This window comes from Poeciliopsis prolifica, unplaced genomic scaffold (assembly GCF_027474105.1).
Source record: "Poeciliopsis prolifica strain line A6 unplaced genomic scaffold, Auburn_PproV2 SCAFFOLD046, whole genome shotgun sequence".
NCBI lineage: Eukaryota > Metazoa > Chordata > Actinopteri > Cyprinodontiformes > Poeciliidae > Poeciliopsis > Poeciliopsis prolifica.
The window spans coordinates 328,209-354,711 of record NW_026562421.1 but is presented as its reverse complement, the minus strand read 5'-3'; the positions used below and the strand labels follow the sequence as shown (position 1 = coordinate 354,711).

Genomic DNA, 26,503 nt, shown 5'->3' with positions numbered 1-26,503 from the left:
TTTTGTCCAAATAATAGTCATTTTCCACTAATAAAAAAATTTCCTCACCAAATAATGCCATGCTTGGCATAACCAGGTAGTTCTAACTACCCAGTTAAGTGTGATCATCAATTTAAAAAGAAAATCTTGATGAATCCACTCTGGTTTCTAGAGAACATTTGCCGAGCCTTGTGACAAAATCGACATGCACAACCGATATACTTGTAGCTTAAAATCATGTTTGTGTGGAATATACATGGATGCCAACAGCTGCCTTGAATTACTCAACAAACCACAAGCAAATCTGACCAGCAGACAAATTTGTAATCTCTGAGCCCAGAACACAGGGCTCATTTCCTTTTGCCAGAGCGCATCCAGCAATTTTTGTCCTGTAGCAACGGAAGGAAATTCTATCACGGCAAAGTGCCAGGGCACCCTTTAACCTTTCTGGCTTTAGTATTCTCTCAAAACCACAACTAGGGGGTTTAATGTATGGAGCAGCTCTTTTTTTTCATGCTTTCAGTTGGCTAGAAGCAGAAAGGGGCCCATTAAAAGTAATAGGTCAGCTCAGGTTATTCAGCACTGGAACACAGTGCTGGAGGAGCTGATAATGACCATTACACTGAGTTAGCCACTCATATCACCCTTCCCTGACAGTTCGACAGCAGGCTTTTAATACTAAGAAGATAATTTTGCCTCTGACTATGATCCCCATGACCAGAAATAGAAGGACCTCATGATGTCGATACACCAAGAACTCTTGACAGGTTGCATTTCTGTGCATTATGATAATGATGAGAGCGGAAATATCTCGCACGAGAGGCGTTAACCGTTTCGGGAGAACAGGACGCAGCAATTACCTTCTTTAGACGTCCACTCCTGGTACCCACAAAAGCAACACAGTAGCCATTGTAGACATAGGAGGTCACAGAGGTCATGCGGTCCCGAGTCTCAGTGTAGAGTGTGTGGCCGGTCACCAGCTGAGAGCCGCCAAGTGGCTGGTTGATGTCCAGGCCGCAGAAGGAGTCATCGATGGGCACAGGCTGCCAAACAAGAAGGAAAGCTGTTAGAAAATTAATTGTGAAGAGAAATTAAAATGAAAATCTGAATCTGAAAAAAATGTCAGACAAAAGTTTCAGTGTTTGAATGACATGAAATTTCACATTAAATAAAATGCCACAATACTTCTTATCTAAGTGAAGTCTGACAATGTTAGCCGATTACTTTATCTATTGAAATATGCATAGGTGTTTTAACATTAGTCCACCATGAGAATCAGAAGCTAACTGGAACACCAATGTTACAGAACCAACTATATTATCAGATTTGGGGCTTGATCTCTAATTAAAAACATACTGTGAGATTATAAACATGTTTTTCTTTGTGAAAATGTGAAAAGAAAATTGAGCACTTTCTTCTGTTGGCTAAATCAGTCTGTACAATTTATACAGACTGATTTAGAAAAGCAAAAACTGACTTGTCAAAATCTAGACTGGAAACTTCTATACTGATTACAGGTTGTATCATCTCGTGAATTGAACGCATCGTTAAACTAAACAGAAATCTCAGAATTAATCATGTGACTAAAAATGCATATAATAATAAGATAGTTGTTGGAAATTATTCATAGAGGCAAAACTGAAATACAAAGCATTGTAAAAATGAACTTTCTATGAGCAAAAAATAATGGGCTGAAACGAGAGTAAAGCATGATGGATAGGCAAAGCTGTGGAAACAGTGTCAGACTGACTTTGGGATAGAAGTGAAGAGTGACAGAGAAGCTTAAGGAAAACGGAGAGCTTGAATTACATGCAAGTTTGCCTTATTATTATGCCTGAAATATGTACCCGCTCCACCTGACTGAGCTCCACCTTGCTCTGAATGTGGCTCATTACCCTGACCTACCATTACTTCTCTGCAAGAAAGCACACTGTGCATGATAATTGTTGTAAATAAGACTCTGATTTTGTCAATTATTTGGAAAATATCACTGCAATCAGATCTTATTTAACTATGCCGAGTAGGAGGGGGGGGGGAATTAAACCTCTCTCTTCTACAGTCTAGATAAATTTGCAAGATCAGTGGTGATGAAACAATGAAGAATGGGAAGGTAAATGAGAGATAAGGAAGTGATGTTTCTGGTGTTGAATCAGGTCAGCTGACACAGTTTGAGTGTCAGTGACCTCAATGTGCCATGTGGAGTAAAGTGAGACATCCAACTGAGCCCCCCACCATTTAAACATCCCATAACACCCTCTGAATATTCATCCCCGTGCTCTTACACCAACTCATTTGTTCCCTTTCTGTCAATGCATCCATCTCTCATCTGCATCCTCTGTTGCTGTCTTTGTTCTCGTCAGAGAAGTACAATTTATACAGACTAATTTGAGTGGCATTTCCATTCATGGGAGGCAAATCAGCCTCTGCAAACACTTTCTGCACACATTTTCAAGTGCAATAATGCTGATGATGAACAAAAACCTCCTGTATTGTAGTTACAAAGCTTGCTTTATTGTTTTCCTTTTATTTATTTTCTCCAAAGGCAAATTTATACCCGGTTTGCTTTGCTGTTCACTCTACCATAAATCCTGTGATGTAAATTTCATCATCTGTACACAATGTGTACATGGCCGACAGCAGAAATAAAAATCCACTTCCAAAGGGGGGTGCCAAATATGTAGCAGACAATGAAATCCACAATACTTTTCTTCTTCTCCAAACAACAGTTGACAGAACCAGCATATTACTGTCCACTTTGACTCAACTGGCACAAAAATTGTATGAATACAAGTTCAAATATTTTACAACTTCTAAACAGTCTCTCTGTACATTCATGTACAGAGAGAAGTAGGTGCAGGCGATGGCTGTACAATTTTAGCAAAACATGGGATTGCAATATTATATTTCCATTTGGTGTCAATAATGAATCATTGCAATATTTCTAACAATAAGCTCTAAAACTTTAAAATCAAAGATTCAATACTCAAAATCTTTCAAGTCTACATATGAGTTTCACTTCTAAAATAAGAAATAAAAATTACACTTTTTCACTGTACTTTAATTGTTGGAGCTATACTTGTAGAAATATTTTGGACGACATCTTGAGGAACAGGTTTCGTATCCAGACTTTCAATTCCTTCAAAATCAAACAGCTCCTCCACATATGATCTGTTGGGATCCAAACCATTTGGTTCCGATTAGCACTAGATTGTACAGATGATGTACACTTTAGAGTCAGCAGTAAATCCCAAATCCCTCCAGACTCCATATGGTTGAATGTAGTTGTTCACCATCTTGCAGATGTACATATTTATTTATTTATTTATTTGGCTTTTCCCTGCCAAAAATAAAATAACAGCCTTGCTTCCTGAGTAGAGCTGTAGTTAGACTAAATACAGACTAACCTTGTAAAATGAACCCTGATTAAAGCACGGTATAGCACTGATGTGACAAAATTTGTATGTGGTTAGAGCTTGGCTGAGTTTAAGACAATTCCATTTTAGAGGGATCTAAATCAAGGGTCAACCCTTTAAAGAATTTTAAGAAAGTTTAGCAGCACACTTGCTTTCAAATCCAATCTCAGGATCAGCATTATCTATCAGCGTCTTTCACCACTGATAAATTCAATGGTAGCACAAAAGCAAAAAGCAAGACAAGATGATAGTGTTTGTCAGTGAGGAGAAACACACTCAGACAGACGGATACAAAAAAATCCCATCTTGAATCTCCTCTGTGGGATTGACTACAAAGATGGCATGAATCTCCAGATGGCAGAAAGCTGAACGGATGGGTGATAAATCTTTGATTGGCTGCTGTGTGTGTGAATCCCCCTGGTTCAGCCACAGCTCCATTCCCAGCGACAGCCATGCCAGAGCATAAGCATACTTGCAATGCAACGTGTACAAAGAGGATATCTGCTGGGTGTATAATTAAAGCTGTCCACTTTGAGCTTACTGGCTACCTGTTGTTAGCAACAAGACGAAGGAAAGGCACACAGAAACACTGTGTAATTTGACTGTTTGAGGCACAGTTAACAAAACCACAAGGAGGAACCTAGACCTTAAATGGAGGGTCTGGCCAAGAATAATTTCATGTCAGGAGGATTTTCTGGATTGCAATCATTTTGACTTTAATAATACAACTAAAAGATTTGATAATGTAGTGCAAGCTATATCTGATAAAGATGTTGAGAAAGGAAAGGCTCACAGTGTAGCAATATAAGACAATAATAAGGCAGGAATATAAGGCAGCTTATATTGCCACAGCATAATCTCATATACAAAAAAAAGGAAAATAAAACTTTTGTTTGGGTACAGTTAGGACAAGTCATATTTATCTTGTCATCATGCAACATTAGGTGGATGGTCTGAATTGCAAAAAAGATGTCCCTAAGCTCACTCTTATTGCAGCAAGAAGACACACCTTGGTATCTATAACAACCAATAGATGTTGTCTACATACAAACTGGTTGTTTGGGATTCATGCCAGAAAAAAAAATACTTTTCTTTAGCCCATCCTCACAAATGCAAACATGAGAAATTTGCTAAACTCTGCTAGGATGTTCACTGGAACCATGTTCGTGGTTTGGATGACATGAGAATTGAGCCATTTGGCAACAAATGGGTCCAGTGTCTTTGATGTAAGATTGAGATTGAGAAACCTAGTGTAAGATTTGCAGCAAACGACATTATCCTCAAGAACAAAAATAAAAGGATGGATTCCAAACATACTACTACATAAAACCAGAGAGTCACTCTGTATGAACCTCCAAACTTTAGAATAAAATATCCCAAATTTATAGTTGGTTTACTAACATTTGTGCCTGCAAAATCAATTATTTCTTAACCTGAATTTTTTTTCTCCACTAAAATATGCTCACATTAAGGGTCAGCTTTTCTAAATTTTTTCAGGAAAGTAATGGTGCTGCAACAAAAAGGACTTAATTTTAGGGCTTTTTACACAACTTCATCAATGGGCAACAGAGGCACCACGCTCCCTATTCATTTGACGAACTATGTGAAAGAGGAATTTCTGTTCAACATGAGCAAGGCTGACATATCTGGCTGCTAAAAGCAGCTTGTAATGATTTAAAACTCCTGTATCTGTCGGCATCTCTTTGCATAATCTATAATACACTATGGATTTATTGGCTGCTCATCGAGCATGAGAGCACAGTTTAAAGGAGCATGTTTGACATTTCTCTCGTCTCTCTGGCAAAACACACACAGAGGCCATGTAGCCTTTAATCCAAGAGGACAGCAGAACGTCATTGGCAGTGCATGCCTGCAGGATGGAGTGGGAGGAGCGGGCCTTGCAGGTAACAGCTGGCAACAGTCAGCGCACACTGGGATGATTGGGGACTCTTCTGGGAAGGTGGAAAAACGCTCTAATTCAAGCTCTGGCGGATAACAAGGCTCACAGTCACAGCACTGTCACCACTGAACACCTTCTTACACCCACTTTGCTGCATGCAACATCCTTTTCTTCTCAGCAGAGCTAATAAAAACCCAACCACCAGTTTCTTAAGAAAATGTCTTACTCCTCACAGCTGACATTGTGAGGTGGAGAATTTGTGGATTTTAATGAGAAAGATCCATTGGGCTCTCTAAAGGGGATTAGCAAACAATGGAGATAATCGGTGGTTTTCATCACAATAAGCGACACAGACATCATTAAACCTGACAATGCACATGTGAATGGCCAAGACTGGCAAGAAATTCTGTGCAAATGCAGACATATAACATAAAACAGTCAGTCAGAAGTCATTAATTCTTAATAATCTTAAATTCCTATTAGTGGGTAGCGGAGTGAAAGCACAGAGGACTGCAGCCTCCTGGGACCAAAGGAGAATCAAGGAACTTAATTCTACTTGACAACATGTAACAGATACACAGCCTTTTTATTATGGGATAATTAGGAACTTTAGAGGGAATGGACTGGTGTGTGATCTACACCAGCATCATAAGTAGACGAATTGGAGCAGCCCCTAGACACCCTCCCTCTTAAATCTTCCCCCAAACACACACACATGCATGCACACTCTCCATTGAGTAGAGCATTTATTTTGACTGCGCTCAGAGAAAATCACTTTGATGCTTGTAAAGAAAAATAAAGCCTGCGTAATTTATGAATATGTCTCCCTGAAATGCACTTGAAAGTGGATGTTCCCTGATATCAGAGCAACAAAACAATTTGACATCATTACAAGTAGTGTTAGAGTCATTTGATAATAGAAAGCATGAAATGCCAGGCAGTCAGAAACATTTCCGGATGATTGCTGTGTTTATTTTTATTACAACAAACGCCCCCCTAAAGGCACTGTGCAGTTTAGGCTCACTGAGAAACTTAATACATTCTCTTACAGTTTTGTATCTTTTATCAGAGGAGTAAACCACTTCAGATGTAGAAGTTGTTTGACAGCTCCAAGACCCTTTACTAATTTTGTAAGTGAACTATATTAGGAAAGTACTTATACCCCTTATTCCCAATATTTCTCACAATAAAACCATAAACTTCTCTGGGATTAACTATGATAAACCAGCTCCAGTTGTGCATTATGTTGAAATTGAAATGATAGGATAAATGATTTTCTGCCTTTGTTTATCATTAAAATATGAAAAGTATGGGGTGCATTTGCACATCTGGGAACTGACATTTTTGTACGTTTTACTTTGCAATGTGGCTCTGGCTTGGTCACATATAAGATCAGTAAATACAAACTTTTAACCCTTTTCCATACGTAGATTAAATTTTGACTGTTCAACTCTGAATTCTAAAATTAATATACTTAATTGTTTTATAGTAGCTCTGGAAATGAGTTTAGGCTTCTTTTCCTGCTGGAAGGAAAACCTCTCACATGCTTTCACAAAGAGGTTTTCTTTCCAATAAGAACAAAGTCCTCTATACTCATGTTTAACCATGTTTGGCCATGCAGACGGTGTACTGGGTATGTGTCCAGTGTTAGTTTTGTGCCAAACAATAAGTCTTTCATGCTAAATTTAACCTCATTTGACCAGCGTATCTTCTTCCATACAATTGCACTTTCCTCAGCAGAAAAACTGCACACATCAATACTTATGGCTTTCTGTATTAGTATACTTTCTTGTCACTGTTCCATAAAGGCCAGATTTGAAAATGGCACAACAGTTGCAAACAGTTGTCTTGACAACAGATTTTCCCGCTTGAGTTAATGATTTTTCCAGCTGCTCCATAACCATGATCCTTCTGGCCCATTCTGACTCCACTGTTTAGATGACTTCTGAAGAAAACTAATAGCACTGGAATTTTTATTTAGGGTAGAAGAGTAAATGGGACAGCCAAAAAATGCCAATAAAATACAGTAAAGTCTGTGGTTAACATTTTCAAAAGTGCAAGGGGTATTAGTACTCATGTGAAACTATTTAAATGACCATTTCAGAAAATAGTCTCACTTAAGAGCGCAAAATAAACCTTCAGTAAACTAATGTAGCTTTTTCCACAAAGACTTTCATGACCGTGATCAGCTAAGAGATGAACCCAGGATGAACGTTTATCTCCGTATTTTTGTTTGTAAAGTGTGTGTTTTCATAAAGAGCAACTCACCGCTTTAGTGCACTGCACATCCTTCCCAAGGAGCCAGTTGAGCTCCAGGTTTCCTTCTCCCTGATAGCAGGACTGCAGGCGCTCCTTGATTCTCGCATTGATGTCTCGGATGGTGAAGACGCAGAGCGCTGAGTCATCTGGTGGTCGATGGAACTGTTTCTGGCCCTTGGAGAAGACTGTGAACAGCACATCATCTTGGACACTTAAGTTGAGCGAAGCAGCGAGAATGCGCCCCGGCTTGCCGAGGTAAGCAGCCTGCAGCAGGCGATACTCAATGCCGTTCTTCACACAGCCGATGGGCAGAGAGACGTAGGAGTGAAATTTGCGGTCATCCTTACAGAGACGAACAATGCGGGACGTGTAGAAGAGATCGCTGCTGGATCCGCTTGATGACATGCTGTTCTCCGGTGTCTCTGGCTGAACAGTCAGGAAGTAAACAAAGCTTCCACTTGCAAAGCCATAAACATAGTAGATGTCAAAGTGTGAGACAAGCGCTAGTGTGTCTGACGGTATCTTTATAAGAGAGGACACAAAATCAGTATGCAACTCGTAGTCAAGCATGGCAGAAGATTCCGGATCACGTGGCAACTTTCGGCTGGAAAGAGTGGGAAAATAGTCTTGTTTACCATCCACTGCTGTGCCGATAAAAAGTGTTGCATCCTGGCCCTGTGACGGCACAATCACCCCATACATGGTCCCTGTCTGATTGACACTGGAGAGGTAGTGCTCCTTCTTGTGGGAAGGCTCCACTAAGATAAATAGGTCATCCAATCTGAGGAGTTTACACACACCTTGGTAGAGGCTGCCACAGGCCAGCAGCCGATTTTGTGAATAATCAATGAGGAGGAGCTTGTTGACATTGTTGGTGGGTACAAGGGGCTCAGAACAGGGCTGTACAATTAGAGGAGGGTAGCAGGCCTTATTGTCATCCTTTGGGCCTGTATCATGGGAAACAAGGAGGGTGAGGTTGCCTGACAGCTTGTACACACGGTTGACTGCTCCAACATATAATGCACCAGTGGCTTGGTGAACAGTCAGGTGATTAAAAACCCAATCTCGTCGTTCTGGGTGGAAACTATTGAAGGTCTGCCCATCTGTGGCAGGAACCGCTAAAAGCCAGAAGAACAAAAGAGTCGCAACTGCTCCCATCTTGGGACAATGTGTAAAAGTTCTGTCTTTGACCTTTTGACCATCCATGTTCACTTGTCCTGCAAGGAAACCGCTGAATAAGCAGACAGAATGGTTTAGAGGAAGAGAAGGGTGATCGTTGCCTTTTTGTTGATGAAGACCAACTTGCGGGTCGAACTTTCACAAGAACCTTCACATGTTTCTGAAAATAGAAAATGAGAAAAGAAGAAGTTAGACATCTCAGCAAGAGTTGCATTCAAACAAAGAAACTCATGACCAGTATAAATGCTCCGCATTAGAAGGGCAAAGGGTTGCAAAAGAGGTACTGGGTTGAAGAGGCAATATGTGGAAATGATTATGGCACACATTCAAAGCAAGTTGCTGGATAGGGCAAGACAATGCAGGAAGCACATTCAGGTTACATCACAGGAAATTAGCCTGACCTGACTCATACAAACGATGCTAATGTCGCACACTGGCCAATCAGTTTCTAAGAACAAGAATGTGGAACAAAGACGCAGCCCACAGAGAGCCTTGGACACACAGCAATGACTCACTGCATTTTACATCACCATCAAACACCATCTTACATCTAACCTGGATTCTTTAATAAGAATTGTATAATACTTAGTGTTAAGTTTTAATTTAGGCATTCATCCATGAAAAAGAAAAATTTGATGACTATAAAGTTGTGGTGATGACTGTATAGTCTACAGTAACTTACAAAGGTATTTCCACCCCTTACATTTTTTTTCTACATATTTTATATTTTTGATTCCAGCCCCCATTACTCATATCTCTTAATAACAAACAGTGAAATGTTTGCCATTAATAAAAGGAGTCATTTTCTCTGTGTAAAACACAACTGCTCTTTAAAGCCACCAGAGGTTTGTTAGAGAACATTAGTTTACAAATAGCATCATGAAAACCAAATAGCATCATGAAAACCAAGAAAAGTGACAACATTTTCAAAATAAAGTAAAAGAAGTCCAATTTAATATTTGCCACAACCAATTAATTTTAGGGGACACAAAAAGCATGTGAAAAAAGGTGCTCTGGTGAGATAAGACAAACGTGTAACATTTTTGGCCCACATGCAAAATACTGTGCAAGACTGAAAATTATCACGGCGCTTCACCCTCAACACACAATCCCCATGGTGAAATATAGTGGTGTCAGCATCGAGCTGCAGGGAAGCTTTTTTTAAGCATTCCCAGGTCAGCTGGTGAGAGTTGCTGGGGTGTTGGACACACTTAAATACAGGGCAATAATAAAAGACGCGTTGAACTCCGGTCCCTGAAGGCCAGGGTTTCCGAAAGCTTTTAAATGTCTCTAATCCAACACACCAATAAAATCGCTAAATTACCTTCTCAGTATGCAGTTAAGTTCTACAGAGTCCTGCTAATGACCTGATTATTTGACTGGCTGTTGAAGCAGAGCCACATCTAAAAGTTACAGGTACTCAGCCCTTGAGGACTGAATTTTGACAGCCCCGTGTGAGGTCCTGCAAAAGATTTGAGACAGGGGTGAATATTCACCCCTATGCAGGCCAGCATAGAGACAAACCAATTATGGAATGAATTGGATAAAAGCATTTTTCAGTTTCAGACTGGCCCAGTCAAAGTCCACATCTAAATCCTGCTAAATATGTGTGGCAAGACTTTAAAATGAGCAATCAAAGCAGCAAAGAAGAATGAGATAAAAAATTAGGCCCTAGGTTGGGATAACTGGTAGAAACATACCCCCAGAGGATTTTACCTGTAATTGCAGCATAAGATGGTTCTAAAAACCATCGACCCGGAAGCTGAAATTTAAATGCACACTTTAAATGAAATTTAAAAGCATTTCTCAGCTTTTTACTGAGAAATGCAGTAATGTTGTTTTCATTGGAAGAAAACAACATTCTGAAAATTCTTAATCTTTTTCTTTTCACAGAACAATTATGTTACATAATGTTGTGTTCAATCTTTAAAAAAAATATTTGAGGTTTCTGGGTGTCAGGTGACAAAATATGAAAACAATGGGTATGAACATTTTTGTAAAGCAAAGAATGTTGAACATCAGTTTTGCTGACTTAAGTTCATATATTTTCTTGCAATTTTGAACACTTCATTTCAAACAGAAATCAGAAAAGTCTTCATTTTGTGACATTGTGCTTTGATTTGGCAGCAGGGATGGTGCTCCATGTGTGCAATAAACCAAAAGATGGAGCTCTATGTGGTCTGTCCCTATCAGTTAATTATCTCATCCATTGGAAGAAAATGTCTGGATCTTATTACTGGAACAAACTGAGAACAAATTGGAAACCACTTCTATGCACACTTTTCCTCACTCCTTGACCTTCACAAGGCACAATTTACAAAATTAGAATCTATTAATTGCTCTCTTTTAAACACTGCTGTTTTTTTATCTTTTTATTCCAATCTTTGCTTGTATGATTAGATAATAAAGGGATTAATCACCACTGCAACAATCACGTACAACATACAGTCAAGTGTGAATGCATGCATGTGTGTTTGTGTCTCATCTTGTTCCCTCCGTATTATCAGTGCACTCTATCAGAACTAGGCAGTGTGAGAGGCTAACAAGTGGAGAGAATGGCAGTGCATCCCAAAATCAACTATGATCAGGCGTAGCGATCCAACAAGGGTAATTACTGTGGAGCTGAGGGAGGTAAGCTGGGGAGCGACATGGGGAAGCCAAGGGCTGGAACGTGTCAGAGGCGGCCTTACATCATTTGTCACGCTCCAGATTTGCATTTGCCGCCAGCTAGGGCTAAGGGATTCAAGGGTGAAAGATGTGGCTGGAATAATCAAGCCACTGCACCTTAAATGAACAACCGCTTGGCACTACAAGTTTGAAAGCAAGGCGATGTGGATGGGTATAACTGATGTGGGATTCCATCAGAATGATGTCATAGACCTTGCTTTAAATCACATAATGGCCATTTCGATGTCCCCATCCTCTACTTCTATCTGTGAGCACACTGCACATTTCCGTTTTAAATATAGACCCTGAGGAAGTGTATTGATCCATGTGTCCATAAACACAAGTCTTAAGGCCCAATCAAGCTGTTCTTGGCGTGCGTATAGGCGGAGGTGTGGGAGGTACCGTATCCCAGAGGCACTTTATTAGCATGGCCATAAAAGTGTCACTGCCTCTAAAAAAAGGCAGCAAGAGGCAGACCCTCACTCTCACTTTCTGCTGCCTGCATGCTGCTACGCTCTTTTGTGTGAGTTTGCACAAGCTGGATGTGCAAAGTGGATCCCGTTGGTGGAATAATGAGCCTCCTGCTGAGCTAGCTTTTTGCACAAGCCCCACTGCCTTTTGCTCCTTGGGGCTTTTTTGTTTTTTGCTACACCCTCCACCCTTAATTGTATGTGTGTTCAACATTTACTCCCATCTATCTCTTCTTCCTCTCCTCATTATTTTGGTCTTCCTCCCAAGTCATTGCGAAAAATAACCGCATCATGTTGAGGCTACAGCTGCACAGACATAGAGCGTCACAAATAAAACGAAGGCTCCACCAAGGTTGTCCATTCATATTGCTTTCAACGACATGGGGAACAAAGTCTTTGTTTAAGTTGATTGCATGACCACCTCTTTGTTGCACATGACATGGACTTTCTCTGTGCTTTGCAGCTGTGGAGCAGACGTGAAAAGAATAAACCCAATACCGGATCACCCCTTGTGCTCTATACTTCAAAGCCGTGTCTTTGTTTAGTTTATTAGGTGTCAGAGTTAACAGAGATGGACATTAACATATAAATGCATTCAGGAATGATTCATAGATAAATACAATCATCAACTAACCTCAAAAAGAAGAGGGCATGACTGTTGCTGCAATAAATACAACTATTGTCTAGGTAGAAAATAAGGGAGAAACATTTATAACTTTTAATGGGTAATTTAAGTCAGAAGCCTTAAACTTTTAGCAACAAAAGCACCTTTTTCTTTCCTATTTCATCTCTCACAGCAGTTGAGTCACAGCAATGCATCTATACCTCTAACAACCAAACCAAACAAAGCTTCTCAAATCGGGTTAGTGTGGAAGCATCATGACCTCAGTTATTTTTTTTTTTAACCTGGTAATATAAATAACAATCTGTCTTTTTGTAAAATAACACATTCCTGACATGCAAAGAGTCTTTTGTGCAAAGTCCTCTGACAGAAAAGCTCTAACATATATGGACAATGACATTTCCTATTATAAACTGATTGACAAAAAAGACCTGCTAATGGAAAAACACTGAATGGATGTGTGGCTGCTTAATGGCAACACAGAAAAGGATGGAGTGAGCACTCCTACCTTCCTCAAAGACATTTTATGTAGGAAAGGTTAGTGAGTTTTGTGAACATGAACAGATGTTTTGCATCAAGTGAAGGAATAATCCATGGCTAAGGAAATAGAACAGACTTTATATCACAATAACAACATATAGAGTCAGCAAACAAACCATTGAGATAATGTACATATTTGTGAGCATAGAGTTCAGCTGAAAAAAACTGATTTACTGTTTTTATGTGTACTCTGCCAGTAAAAATGTTTGCTGACATCTACAACTAATATTAAATAAAATCAATAAGCGGCATCTCAAAACATTCATCCTCCAAATTACACAGTAAAAACAAGTGCAGGAGCAACTCATGTTCAGTTTTTATTAACTAAATGAGGGGAAAAAATGTATGTTGTTGTGAAAACACTAAAATAAACTGACTAATTTTGAATGGCATGACAGGCAGTGTTCTCAAATGCTGTTTGGACAACAATATAACTAAGCCTTGACAGATAAAGCATGCCCTAATTAAGGTTTGTAATGCAAGACTTCCAGCTGCTTCCATTCACATTTTACATTATCCCAATAAAACTCACTAGTATAAAATATTCTAGTTAGGAATATCCTGGAGGAGGACATATCCTGGTTCACATCAGTGTTAAAATAACAAGGTCAACCTCAGATTTCAGATCAGTTTTAGTCATAATAAGCTATTCACGTTTATGGAAAACAACAACAGACAAGATTTGCCACAGAGCATTTTATCTGTGGCATGCTGGATTTTTAGGTCTAGATGCTGATATCTGCCAGATATTCTTCTAAATTTGACATTCCTTAATAGACAATTTATCTCATTGAACTTCACCTTATGAACTCACATCTGACGTTCATGAACTTGCTATTAATAGTTTTATTTGGGATTGCAATTGTGATCTTTGTTACAAACATAACTTCACTTGTTGGCATCTTTTGGTCATGTGTTTAGCTGGCTTGATCTAATTTTCTTGTCATGCAATTATGTCTTTCATAATTTTGGACATAAAATCAAATATGACTATCAGAAACCATAAGTACAAGTAAAATTGAAAAGCAAAACATTCTTTTTGGCAAACAGTGTATTTGTGAGGTACCAAATAAAAAGTAATACAAAAGCATCTAAATATCAGTAAATATATATTCTGCAAACTATTTTTGCATACACGTTGCTGACATGGCAAGAAAAGAAAAAAGGAGTGAAGAGAGTCTTAGATTCCAGCACACATGCAAGCTGTGATCATAGCTTGGAGAAAAGAGTTTTTGCTAAACTTCCTATTCATAATGAGCAGTCAGGAAGACAAAACACAGTATTGGCACACTTGGCTAGCCAGTTTTCGAGTTCAAAACAGGCTGATCCCAGGGGCTGCATGTGCTCTGTCACTGTCGTGACTGACTGTGGGACCATTGATGAAATGTGGGTGATTTCCACTGCCATCGGGAATTATGCCATCACAGGAGCTACATTGTGGTACGCCAAAAGATGCTAAGAGGCAGCAGCTGCCTTAAACGAGGAAGGAGAAAATTATAAGATTCAAAATGATAGGTTTAACAAACCACCACTGAAGATTGTGGACACAACAGCCCGAGGACAACCGAGAAGCCAGCAAACTGACACCAGAAGGGAAGCTTTGGCCTCTGGAGCCTGGAGTTAAAAGCAGGTCCTAGGTTTATGTGACTTTCCTTTTTTTTTTTTGTCCTCATATACTAAGCTTCTTAACAATGTAGCCAAATTTGTTTGATCTCCTAAATTCATATTTACAGCAATTGTATTGCAAAAGATAAAGCACATGAACCAAATCCGTTTACAGAGCTAAATCTATTGTTGCTGCAAAAGAAATGAAAATGGGAGACGATAATTTCATGCCTTGGATTAATGCGTTATTCCCAGACTGATTAATGTAAAGCGTGAAATCTGAGAGCTTAAGTAAAAGGGATATGCGGCAAATCAAAGAGACAGTTTGGGAGAAATAAATCAACAAACAACATGGTCAGTAAAAATGGTTTAAATAATATGTAACACATTGCCTGGGAAGATTTTTATTGGAGGTAGTAATTTGAATTTTAAAAAATATCAAGTTTAATCTTCTCTAAAGGCAAATTTTCCCCATAAAGAAGCAGCAGTGGAGGTTAGTCCATTAGGTTTCTTTCTTTCCTTCTACTGAGTAGGAAAGAAACTCTGAGCTGACTTCCTGACATCTCGAGTTGGGGCCGAGTTATATTTAAGTATTATTTTTGGACTCAATAGGAAATTATTTTTTCTCTTCTTCAGTGTCTCACGTTGCCAGAATCTGAAAAAATAAAAGAACAGAAAAACTATATTCTGCATCAGTTCAACATTCCAAAACACTGCCTGGAAATGACAACAGCAAAGCAGGAAAATAAAACCCCTCTAAATCACAAGCGATAATTTCACTCCGCTTTCATGCACTGTTGTCTCGGCACCAATTATCAAACTGGCTCAAAAAGTGGAGGAGATGACAGTGAATGGCTACTACCATCACAAATGTCTTTTGTCAAAGCTTAAGGACAAACTCAATCTCAATCTTGGAATATGTCAGACCAACACACTAAAGACACGACAATATTTTTTTTAAGTATTGCTTAAAATTCTGAATTGAACATGCCTGGAAAAGAACCATGAATATGTCTTGATTACCTCATAGGTCAACTAATTATTAAAGATAATCTCCCAGCATGTCATTTGTATAAACACATCTGTGATGTAAAAGCCCCATATTTGGTAAACATGCCAGTAAAATGCTAACCATAAGAGATTAACAGCACATACTATTCTTATCACACTATTTCTGTGGCGAATCGTGATGGTGATAAACATCATGATATTGGAATATTTTCTTTCAGCAAAGACATGGAAGTTGTTCAGAAATCATTTGAAGAGGCTAATTGTACCAGAACAACTCCTAAGCATACAACCAGGGCTACAACTAGTTGTACTGAATTTTAGGAGTTGAAAACAAAACAGACTTCAGGGTTTTTTTTTCTACTTTGGAAGTATAAGCTACCGTACTTTTTTGGTGGTCCATTACATCAATTTCTTCAAGATGACACATATGACACACTGTGAAAAGGTTTGAGGGACATGATGTAGTTTTATAGGCAGGACCGATATAACTTCACCGCTCTGTACATTTTTATTTTGACCTTTTCTGAAACGGTTCAGTTTTCATCTCTTAGCACTTTTAACATGCAAGAACCTCTGAGCTGTGGCTAACTGCTGTAAGCTACTGACGCGTGATGCATTAATGCACACTTAGTCACAATTAAGCATATGTTTTGAGGGCACTCACAGAGAGCACTTGCATTCAGTGCCTAATATGACTATCTTTGTTAGTGACCCATATCAGCACACTTGCTCATGACGGTCTGAGTTGAGAGGCCCACAGCCAGGCCTTTAATTGTTTTCCACTGAATTGCACCAAGTGAAAGCAGCCCCAATGTTCCAGACTGCCTTTACTTTTTTTAGAACAAAAGAACACACAACTACACATAAATATTCCCCTACAAAGACACAGGATCCTAGGATAGGTGGTACCCTTGAATGCAAACAAGTGTACTTGCATCTAATATTTACTTTCAACTCTGCTTCTCCTCTGCCCCCCTCTTGCTTCACACACTTTGAACTTTGCTTGAGAAAACACATGCTGTTGTACTACATCTAAAATCTAGAGCAACCGCCGAGAAAGAATATAGCGTCATTGTCATTCTAGTGATTTTTGTTTGTCCTCATACAGCTGGAATTACTTACAAACACAAGCTCATATATTCTTACACTAGCTGAACCAGGGTGTAATCCATGCCACCAATCAAAGGCTCGCCTGAAGACAGGTGCACTTACTTAAATTGTCCCCTTTCCCCTCCACTACAACCTTACTTTTACTAAAAAACCTCTGTGTATTTTGCCTGTTTGGAGGCTCATGCCTAAGGAATAATCCTACCGGGCACTCCCACTACAGCTTTACTGGTGGGTTTTACCTCATCATTGCTGTCTGTCATCCAGGGAGAGCAGATTTCTATTAGGAGGCATTTCCATAAATCTAAATTGTAAAGGGCTCTGGTGAGAGGAGAGGGAATTCTCGGCCGGTGGAGAAAATAAACAACAAAAGAAGGATGTCAGATGAGAGACCACAGGATCAGATATCCTACCTCAGCTTAGACTGGATCAGGCTTTTTGATTGACACTATACACATCATATCAAATTGCAGGGTCATGACGAGCCTAAAAGCATGCTGTTGTCACTTTGAAAGTCAATACAGTAGTACGATATCTATGGCAAGGAAAAGAATTTCATCAGAATTAGCAGAGGTGTACCTAATGCTGAAAAACAAATAGCACTAAACCTGTTAGATTGGGGTGTAACAGAATATCCAATATTCTCCAGAAAACAACACATCTTTCTTTGTGTGTTTTTTCAAATACAAGTTTTATAATTTTCATTTTTTTTCTCTATAATTTAGAACTTCCTTCAGGAAAACTAAAGGCAAGTTCTGATTATGTCACAATTGGGAAAGCCAGAAGGTCTTGTTATGCTGCAATGCTCAAAGATTCAATGTGAATGTGCTGATGTTAGCACTGTGGACTGAAAGCAGCCATTAGCCATTCAGGAGTAAGACTGCGTTGGTGAGTGACATCTCCCTACGTGAAATATTAACGATAAGGGCATACACAGCTGGAGCACACGATATTGTGAGCTCCGGCAAAATGGGAGTAATTTTGTCCCATAAAGTATTTAGGAGGCTGTGTTGAAATGAAGCATGCAACTAAAACTGAATCAACTGGGACTCCAAATTAAATGTTACACTTCAGGAAGTTTAGCAAAGATAATTTTTATAACTGCAACAATCAAAAATATGCAGTTGTGCATTTTCTACATCTGAATTGACTTCTTTCTCCCAGTTTATAAACTCAAACACATTTCAGGGTTATTGAGTCAGAGAAAAGGACTAGGCTGACAGCAGATAAGAGGTGCAAGAAAAAAAAAAAAACATCCAGAGGGCATTGGTCTGAATCAGGAACCAAAATAAATAGATTGCTGAGTTTGAAAGGCTGTACAGCAATTATATAGGATAAACTTTCGATCGTTACCAACATATGCCATTGTACTTGGCAAGTACCTCTAAACAGCCTTTACATGAATTACAGTTTCACTGAAAAGTTAGGGTGATTTTTTTAAAGGTTTTATTTTTGTTAACTGATGGAAAACCATAAATTCTCAGAGAATTGCACAAGACGGTATATGCAGGCAATACTTTTGCATTAATTGCTCTGTCAATGTGGCGTTTAGAGAGTGATACTGCTGAGGTTTTAAAGAAGACTAGCTCGCTTTAATGTCTGCCTCTAGCTCATCTGCACAGTTAGGTTAGACGAGTTCCTCATCCTTACGGCAGTACTCCACTGATTCCTGGCCAATCAAGCACAAAGATTCACTGGTCAGTAGATCAGGTATTGGTATTAGTACAGCAGGACTTTGCAGGATCAAAGTCCTGCTGTTAATTGAAAACAAAATCTAATCTAGTCCTTTTCCCCTCATCAGAGATAAGATGCATGTGATGTCTGCTGCTGGAGTGGCTTTACCAGAAGCGGAGACAGATGCAGCCCATGTTCGGGACACATCTGTGTATGGTGGCTCTGATTACAGCAGCAGTAAAATCTCTTGTTAAACTTTCACTAAACTCAAACAGGCATTGCTCAACAACCCACTGTGGTTATTCCTGTTGCTTGTATAAGTTTTCCTTCATATCAACTTGCAGTTAATAAGCTTGGTTACAGCAATCAGAACAGCCAAATTCCTCTGCATGAACGTTTTCTGGTTTGCCCTCTAACCAGAAAACGTTTGTTGGTAGCTATCTGCTGAACAAGTCAACTGTGTTTCCTGGGGCTGAATATTTCTGTATTCAAAAGCCTTATGATATATTCTATTTCTCCATGAGTATATGCTAATATTAGTCCACAAAATTATAGAAAGGAACGCCTTGGATAAATAACCAATCTGTAAGGAATCGTTCTAATTTACAAACTTCATCATACAGCAAGTTATTTTAATGAACTCGGATTGTGGGAGACACCAAATTAAAAACACAGAGATGACATTAATCCAAACAAAATCCAGCCTCAGGATGACCTGTGAGCTCATGTGTCCTTGCAAGCACCAGCGGAGGTATTGTAGCATTTCTGTGGGTGCACGAGTTTTGTTTATATGAATGCTTTCTTATCAGCAGCTTACCCCTGCAGAGGAACTATTTGCCCTGAGCTGCAGGCTGGTAAACAAACCCTGGACTTGACTTTTCTGCTGGTTTGGCCTCTGCCCAAACACAATAAAACACCAATAGAATTTGTCCCTAGGAAAATAATTATGCCACATCTTCAAATAAGCGTCAGCAAAGGGATCTGCTTTGTATTTAAAAGTCTTCTAATAAATATAACATAAAAAATGGCTACCGTTTTAGTAACTACATATCAACATGCATTCACTCACTACCTAGCAACTCTCTTAATTATTTGTTTCATCAAGATCACAGTGCTTTAGCCCGGAACTGTGGTCAAGGCGACTTACTGCTAGAGGGATTTAGGGATCAGGAAATGATGAAGGGGGGATACAAAGCACAGAGGGGAAATCTAAATCAGACAAGAAAATTATAATAAAATAATAATTAAAAAAACTGTTGGTGCCAGTTTGTAAAATTTGGCAAGATGACATAAAGTAAGATATATGAGCGGTAAAGAGAAAATGGTTATATAAATAGTAAAAAAGGAGTGGAAGGATGGCAAAAACGATGCAGTCAGTATTCCAGCTGGGTAACAAGCTGATACAGCCACAGTGGCAGCCACAACTCAAGAACTTGGTGTGGTACATCCGTTATTATCCGGGGCAAATTCACACCGCCTGACTGGCAGTGAGAGCAGGGTCAGTTTCAGAGTGAGAGGAAAAAGAGTTACAGAGAGGTGTGGATTTAAAAAAAAAAAGTTAAAAAATCTTGATAGGACTGTTCTCCTGGCCTAAGTGTACGTTACAGCCACTCATTAAACACAGAGACCTGTCATTTTACTTAGCAGACGCCAGACAAAATCCAAAATGGTTATATAAGACTTTCTGGGGGAATGAAAACCTCTTGGGAAATCCTGTCAGTCAAAGTAATCCCTTCAATTTTTTTCAGCTACTGTTCATCTAAGGACTGTATGATATAGCCTGCAGCTCTGTAATCACATGCTGGCTGAAGGGATGAGGCTATTCTGGATTGACGGAGAGCCAGGCCCTGGAAACCCAGCAGGATGCACACACTTCAAGTCATCTCCACCATCAAAAACCCGATTCCTGGTATGCATACATATCTTAAGAAATTCACATTATAGATATAAGAGGGGAAATTGAGGTTATTTTTTGAGCATTCACGAAGTGAGGCTGGGATCTGTTGGAATAAGGACAACTGGGCCTGTGATGTAACAGAAAGACTGCTTCACTGTGACTGAAATCAATTAGCTGTCAATGCAATTAACAGGACTGTGGAATATTAATTTACCTCCCTGGTTTGAATCTTGATAATATTCTACAAAACGTCCCGAGGCCAATGCTATGTGTGCAAAATCACAGAGTGTTGTGAGCTGAGAGTTCAGTTGTAGTAGGAATGACTGGAATTCATGCAGCTGGAGTTAAGGCTCCCAAACTAACAGATTTTGTGCTGCGTTTGCACTTCTTGTTTACACACAGAGTTTTTGTAGAGCTTTTGTTTAAGATTAGCCTTTTTGTAGCAACTCAGACATGAGTACCCAACAGAATCTGAGAGAAGCTGTGGTTAAGAAGTTTATATGAATTCTGTATGCATCTTTTTTACATTTTTAATTGATTTTCTTTTGTTCACATGAAGGTCACAGACTTGAATTTGTACAGCATAGACTTCAGAAAGTGGGAAGAAGCTGGTGTTCTGGCCATCTCAGCGTTTATTCTTCACAGTTACACAAAAGAGCAATTTTTTTGATGTTGAAATCTCTGTTCAGGTAAACATATTGCTATGTTTTCATTTCTTAAGACCGCACTTGAAGTTTGAAACGAGCCAACATCAGGATCGTTTACTTCATTCAATCAAAGCTGTGGTACAAGTTGGGAGTTTTGTTCAGCGTGACCTTTTGCTCATTTGCTACACATTTGATTACATTATCTAAAACACATGGTTCTGATTAATTAAATTGGAAGCATTGGCAGGAATTAAGCTGTATACGCTCCATGACCTGTTCGCCTTCTGCAAATGTGCAAACATCATTTCGTGTCCCCAAACTGACCGTTTCGCTGTTTTTCTCACCATATTCGATTACTGGTCAAAAGGCCTAAACATGCAAGTCTGATTAAGCTTGGACAGAATCCAAGTCAATATCGAAACATCAAGAAAGAATAGCAACATGGAGCATGACTCTGTTTACATTACCAAAGGTTAAAACTGATGCTCCACACATTGATTGACCAGAGCTTTATACTTGAATTTTTTCCTATTCATTAAATGTGTCAGAACTAAGAATTTCCACAACTTTTTGGTCAACATTTTATCATCAACCGAGGTATGCTGTGACAAACTTTTTCAAAGTTTCATAAGAAATCCTTTGATGTATGAATATTTATAATCTTGAAATTATTTTTTTTCCAGCCAGATTTTAAAAAAATCTAAAATTGATCAAACTGAAATCAGTAGATCTGCCCTCACAAGGAGCTGGAAATCAACATCAGTGAATTAATTAACACTACAAACTGAACACTCTATGCATTCATTATTAAATAAGGAGGGTGGGAAACATAAAATATATTTTGGGAATTGTTTTGTTAACTTTAACAGGAGGAAGAAATCTTCCCTCATTGTGTTCAGGACCTGCTGTAACCCTGAACATAATGCAGCTTGACTCTAAAACACATACAAGCGTCTGAGGACCATTAAAGTCTATTTTCAGAACGTCTCCGCTGAGGCACATATAACAAATGCATTATCACACCGCAGCAAAGGGCTCAGCCTCTCTCCTGTACGCTCCCTCGGTCTTCTGCTCTCTCTGCCTCCTGCCTAATAGAGGCCCTTCTAATTTCATCAAATGTGATAAAGCACCACAAAATCAAGTCTGCAGCTAGTTACTTAGCCCAATCTCCCTTTGGATGAGAGGCAATAACAGCATGTGGTGAGGAAATTGGGTGCTTACTCACTCAGAAGGATGCATGCCTCGCAAGCAGAATGTGCTGGTTACGGCAAAGACTCACAGAAGACCACAAAGAACAGCAGCACTCGCTCTGCGTGCAGAGCAACACGAGGGAGGAGTGAAACCTGCCACGGTCGCAACACAAATCCTAAAAGGACCCTGGAAAGAACATTCATCTTGAAAATAATTTAAATTCAATAAATAAAAGAATTTTCTTGGCTTTGTGACCACAGACATGCTGTGAGCATGCAAACTGTCAGTGTGGTTTAGAAAGATTTCTGTGAAATTATTTCAACAATTCAAAGTTGAAAAGCTTTTGATTCAAAACTCAACTCAGGAATAAGCCTACAATACATTTAAATGCAAATCTAACTTGGAATTACAATGTGTGTATAAATAATAGACCTCGCTGCTGTACTTTTTGTAACTCAATGCTGTCACTCGGAGCGTGCATAAAAATGCACCTGACGGTCCTCTGGAGCGCAACAGCTGCTGCAGGGCTATGCCAGGACACAAGTGAATAGGATGGCACAAAGCTCTGAGAGCAGGCTGGCTGAGTGACAGAGGGCCTTGCTGGATCCGAACTGAAGCACACATGCATGCCCTCCAGGCTGTTCTGTGTGAACCTCCGTACAGGATGCAGTGCTGGCCGGGACACGGTGGAAACTAAAGCATTGGCTGGTTTCCTTTGAGCCCCTGTGCTTAGAGCAGGCGAATTGCCATAGTGAGCTTTTTTTTTCTAACAATGCCCTCAAATATTTTTAGAAGGGACTATTATTTCCTTCAACAGGATATTTGGCCGTTATTTGTCAAAGAACTATACTATACTTTGAGCACATGATGCAAATATATTTAATGAGGATTGTAGAATTATCAGTGACTCTTCTGCAGGTAAAAGTGAGCAGTCAAATATTTTAAAACAAATGTTTTAAAAAGTCACCACACATACTGTTTAGCCTAGAAGCTTAACAATATGTTAAGTGAGATCAATTATTGCACTTAGCATAATTGATCTCACCTTCTTGTGTTGGGATGATAGGAAGAAGGGAAAAGGAAGGAAGTAAGGAAGGAAAGAAAGAAGGAAGGAATGTCATGGTGACCTACAAGGTCTTTGATGAAAACAGCATTTTGGCAGAGTCCCAGCAATTTGTAATTTCATCCAGTGTTTCTGTGAAGGTTGTGTATTGTACTGTACTGTATTGTACACCAGGGATGGGCACATCAATTTATCAGAGCACCACTGTGATAAAGCACAAAGAATGGCCAAGGATCAGAAGAACAGGAGAAGAGGTCCAATTCTCATTATGTTCAGAGCCACAAGGGCACAAGGGTGAAAAAAGGCCTTATAAGACCTGAGCAGACAGGAAACACTGGAAGACATTGCATCCCACAATCTAGTCCTGAGATTTGTATCTCTTCCTTACACATTCCTCCTTTTCTTCTCTCAGTGACTCAGAGCTGATGATCTGACACATTTTTGGTGAATCAGGGAAACTCCTGCAGTCTGAAATGAGATTGAGGTGAGTAACTTAGGAGATTGTGGCAAAGAACGTATGCATGATGCCTATGAGAGTCAGAGCAGTACGAAGAGCAACTCCAGCCAGTCCGCTACAGTGAACCTGGGAATAAGTGGCTCACACTCATTTTCACAGGCCAGAGATTTCTGATTCAGTCCCCCTGCTCTGCGATAGATTTAACACAGAGACAGCCGGGCCATTCATAATCTGCAGACACATGCTGGAGAACATATTTTATATGTGGCTGCTGAGCCTCATATGACTTTCTGTCAGTAGTCCTCCTATGCTACATCTTGATATAGCCACTAAAGCAAAAAGGCTTGGGGTTTCTGAAGAGTAAAGAATTGATGTAATCACATATACTTGGATGTGCATAAGTAGGTCTTCAGAAAGAGAAGAGTGTGATTTTTCATATGGGATAGGAATTATCTAAATCCATGCCTAGCATGAAATGGACTGTAATTCCTGCATTGATTTGACTGTGTGTAAAATGTTGGGCAAGAGAAGTACTAGCATAAAGCGCTTTAGAGAAACTGCTCTCTAGTGAAGTACCCCGCCTGGGTTTAGCCACCAAATCACTTTCACAAGCACAGCCTCTTCTTAAGATTAATGCAACACTGGTTTTCTGGGAATTATGTTTGATCAAAGACAAATCTCTGTTAGTGAGATGGTAAAATTAGCATCAGCTTTTTTGTGAAGCTTTTTCCCAGCAAGTGAGGTCAGCTGGGACTACATAGAACACAGCGAGGCAAAACCTAAAGAATGCAACTTAAATAAATCACAATCAGCCTTTACAATGTGGCTGCTATCATTTATGGATGATGAATTGCAATAGCACAGTGGGATCATCTTTCACAGTAATCACAGGAGAGACTGTTTGCTTGAAACAAAAACACTTTTTAACTGAAATCTGTCAAATGAATGTGTGACTGATTTTGACGATTCCAAAAATGGATGATGTGAGTACTTTTGCTACAAAGATCATCAATAAGGTTCATGGCAGACATAGAGGTACTTCTCATCAATTGTGAAACACAATATCTGTTGGAAACATCCGCTGCCCCATGACTATGAAACAACTGGAATCTTGGTTTTTGGTGTGAGAACAACCCAAAAACCAAGATTGGGGGAGGAGTAAAGAAGGTAGCACAAATGTTTTTTCTTGGTGCCTGAGAAAAATGAAGAGGACTTTCATCTGCAGATGTCACCAAAGTATTTTATCTTAATTTCCATTCACTACTTGTTGTAGCATGAACTTAAATTGAGCTTTTTCCCCACATCAAACAAGGTTTTGTTAAAGTTAGTGATGGCTGGACATAAGTGTCCTGACTTTTAGGATTTCAAATTACGGCCATTGTCATGAGTGGTTAATGTGATTAATTACAGGTAGTTTGGGAACACAACCTGTGCTTATAAAAGTACATAGGATGGCTGTTGAGTCCTAATAACTCTGCTCTTTCTCCTCACTTCATAAATCACTGTCGACATCTTCACTCAGTGAACTCATATTTGCTTTGCAATCATACTTTGACATAACAATTTTTTTGACAAATATATTTTACACCAACACCCCAAGTTTGTTATTCCACATAGCAACATCACAACCCCGTCTACATCTTTTGGTTGCCTTGTTTCTCCCTTTAATGTTTTTTTGTTTTTGACAAAGCTCTTAATTATGAAATTACCATAATCTTTGTGACCAACATGTTCGACCCCAGCTAAAATAGAATAGTTGTAAAAATGATTACATCCAGTATGCTTTTAAAGAGAGGAAAGATCGGGGTGAGGGGAGATTAAAATATGAACAGAGAGCACAGTATTAGCTGAACAAAAATCAAATTCAAGAGCATTCCCATGCTTGGTCAGTATGAACGAAGCCAAACCGAGGAATTTCTCTGTGGCAGTTTCTTCCTCGTATTAACATTTTCTCAGACCACACACACAGATGATGGAGCTCAGTGAGCCACGCTGCGGCTCCACCACTTTAACAGAGATCCCTGGATTTAGGGAAGCAGTAAAAGGAGGTTCCTACAAGCTACCCAGTCTCTATTCATCCATCTGAAGGATGTAACTGAGATTTCAATTCTAATCAACAGTTAGCATCTTTTTGGCAGAACCTACGGGTGTGACGTTAAAGTCTGCGAAACACAGTGGGCAGTCTGAGTATTTCCTTCTATCACAAAACTCTATCATTTCTCAATTGGTGGGTAGACAAAGAAAAAATATGGAATGGGGTACTTGGCAGGCTCTCTTTCAGCCAAACTAAACAACCCTGCTGCTGTTACCCAATAAACTGCATCAGCAATGATGAAAACATATAATCATACTCCAGCAAAAAAGTGCAATAACAGGAAGGAGGGGGGGGGGTGGGAAAGATTAAATCGACTGTTTGTTACCCTCGAGAAAACGTAACCAAGGAGGGAAAAAAAAGCCCCATTCAGCATTTCATCAGCAGCATAAATAGGAGCAGCTGGGGCTCGCTAACATGCTGAAGTGGGCTAATTAGGACACTTGGTGGTTGGTTTACTGTTGTTTTAGAACTGCTTGGACGGACTGTGAGTGACTGAGACCACTTTCATTTTATTCTTCATGGGTATACTTCAATTCATCAACACATACTGTATTTCCTGTGAGATCATCAAAGGGTGGCGAGGGAGGGAGCGAGCCATTTCCCAGCCTTCAATTTTCTTTACTCAATCTGGTTCAAACAGTATCACTTAGTTATTCTTCTCAGTGCCACACAGCTCTCTTAACTTTCATGAAAACAGTTTTGCCTTCCTGTTCCGACCCTCCCTTGC

At 39.4% G+C, this 26,503-nt stretch overlaps 1 protein-coding gene across 3 annotated transcripts in view; it reads right to left on the bottom strand.

Moving 5' to 3' along the window:
* The window catches only part of plxna2 (plexin A2), a 200,909-nt gene that overhangs the window by 160,189 nt on the left and 14,217 nt on the right, over positions 1-26,503 (bottom strand). For all 3 annotated transcript variants that reach the window (XM_055056717.1, XM_055056716.1, XM_055056718.1), the window contains 2 exons: positions 7,561-8,890; positions 840-1,022 (listed from right to left, as the gene is read on the bottom strand). In XM_055056717.1, coding sequence (XP_054912692.1) covers positions 840-1,022; positions 7,561-8,757 — 1,380 coding nt within the window. In that variant the 5' untranslated portion in view covers positions 8,758-8,890. The remainder of the gene's footprint in view (positions 1-839; positions 1,023-7,560; positions 8,891-26,503) is intronic.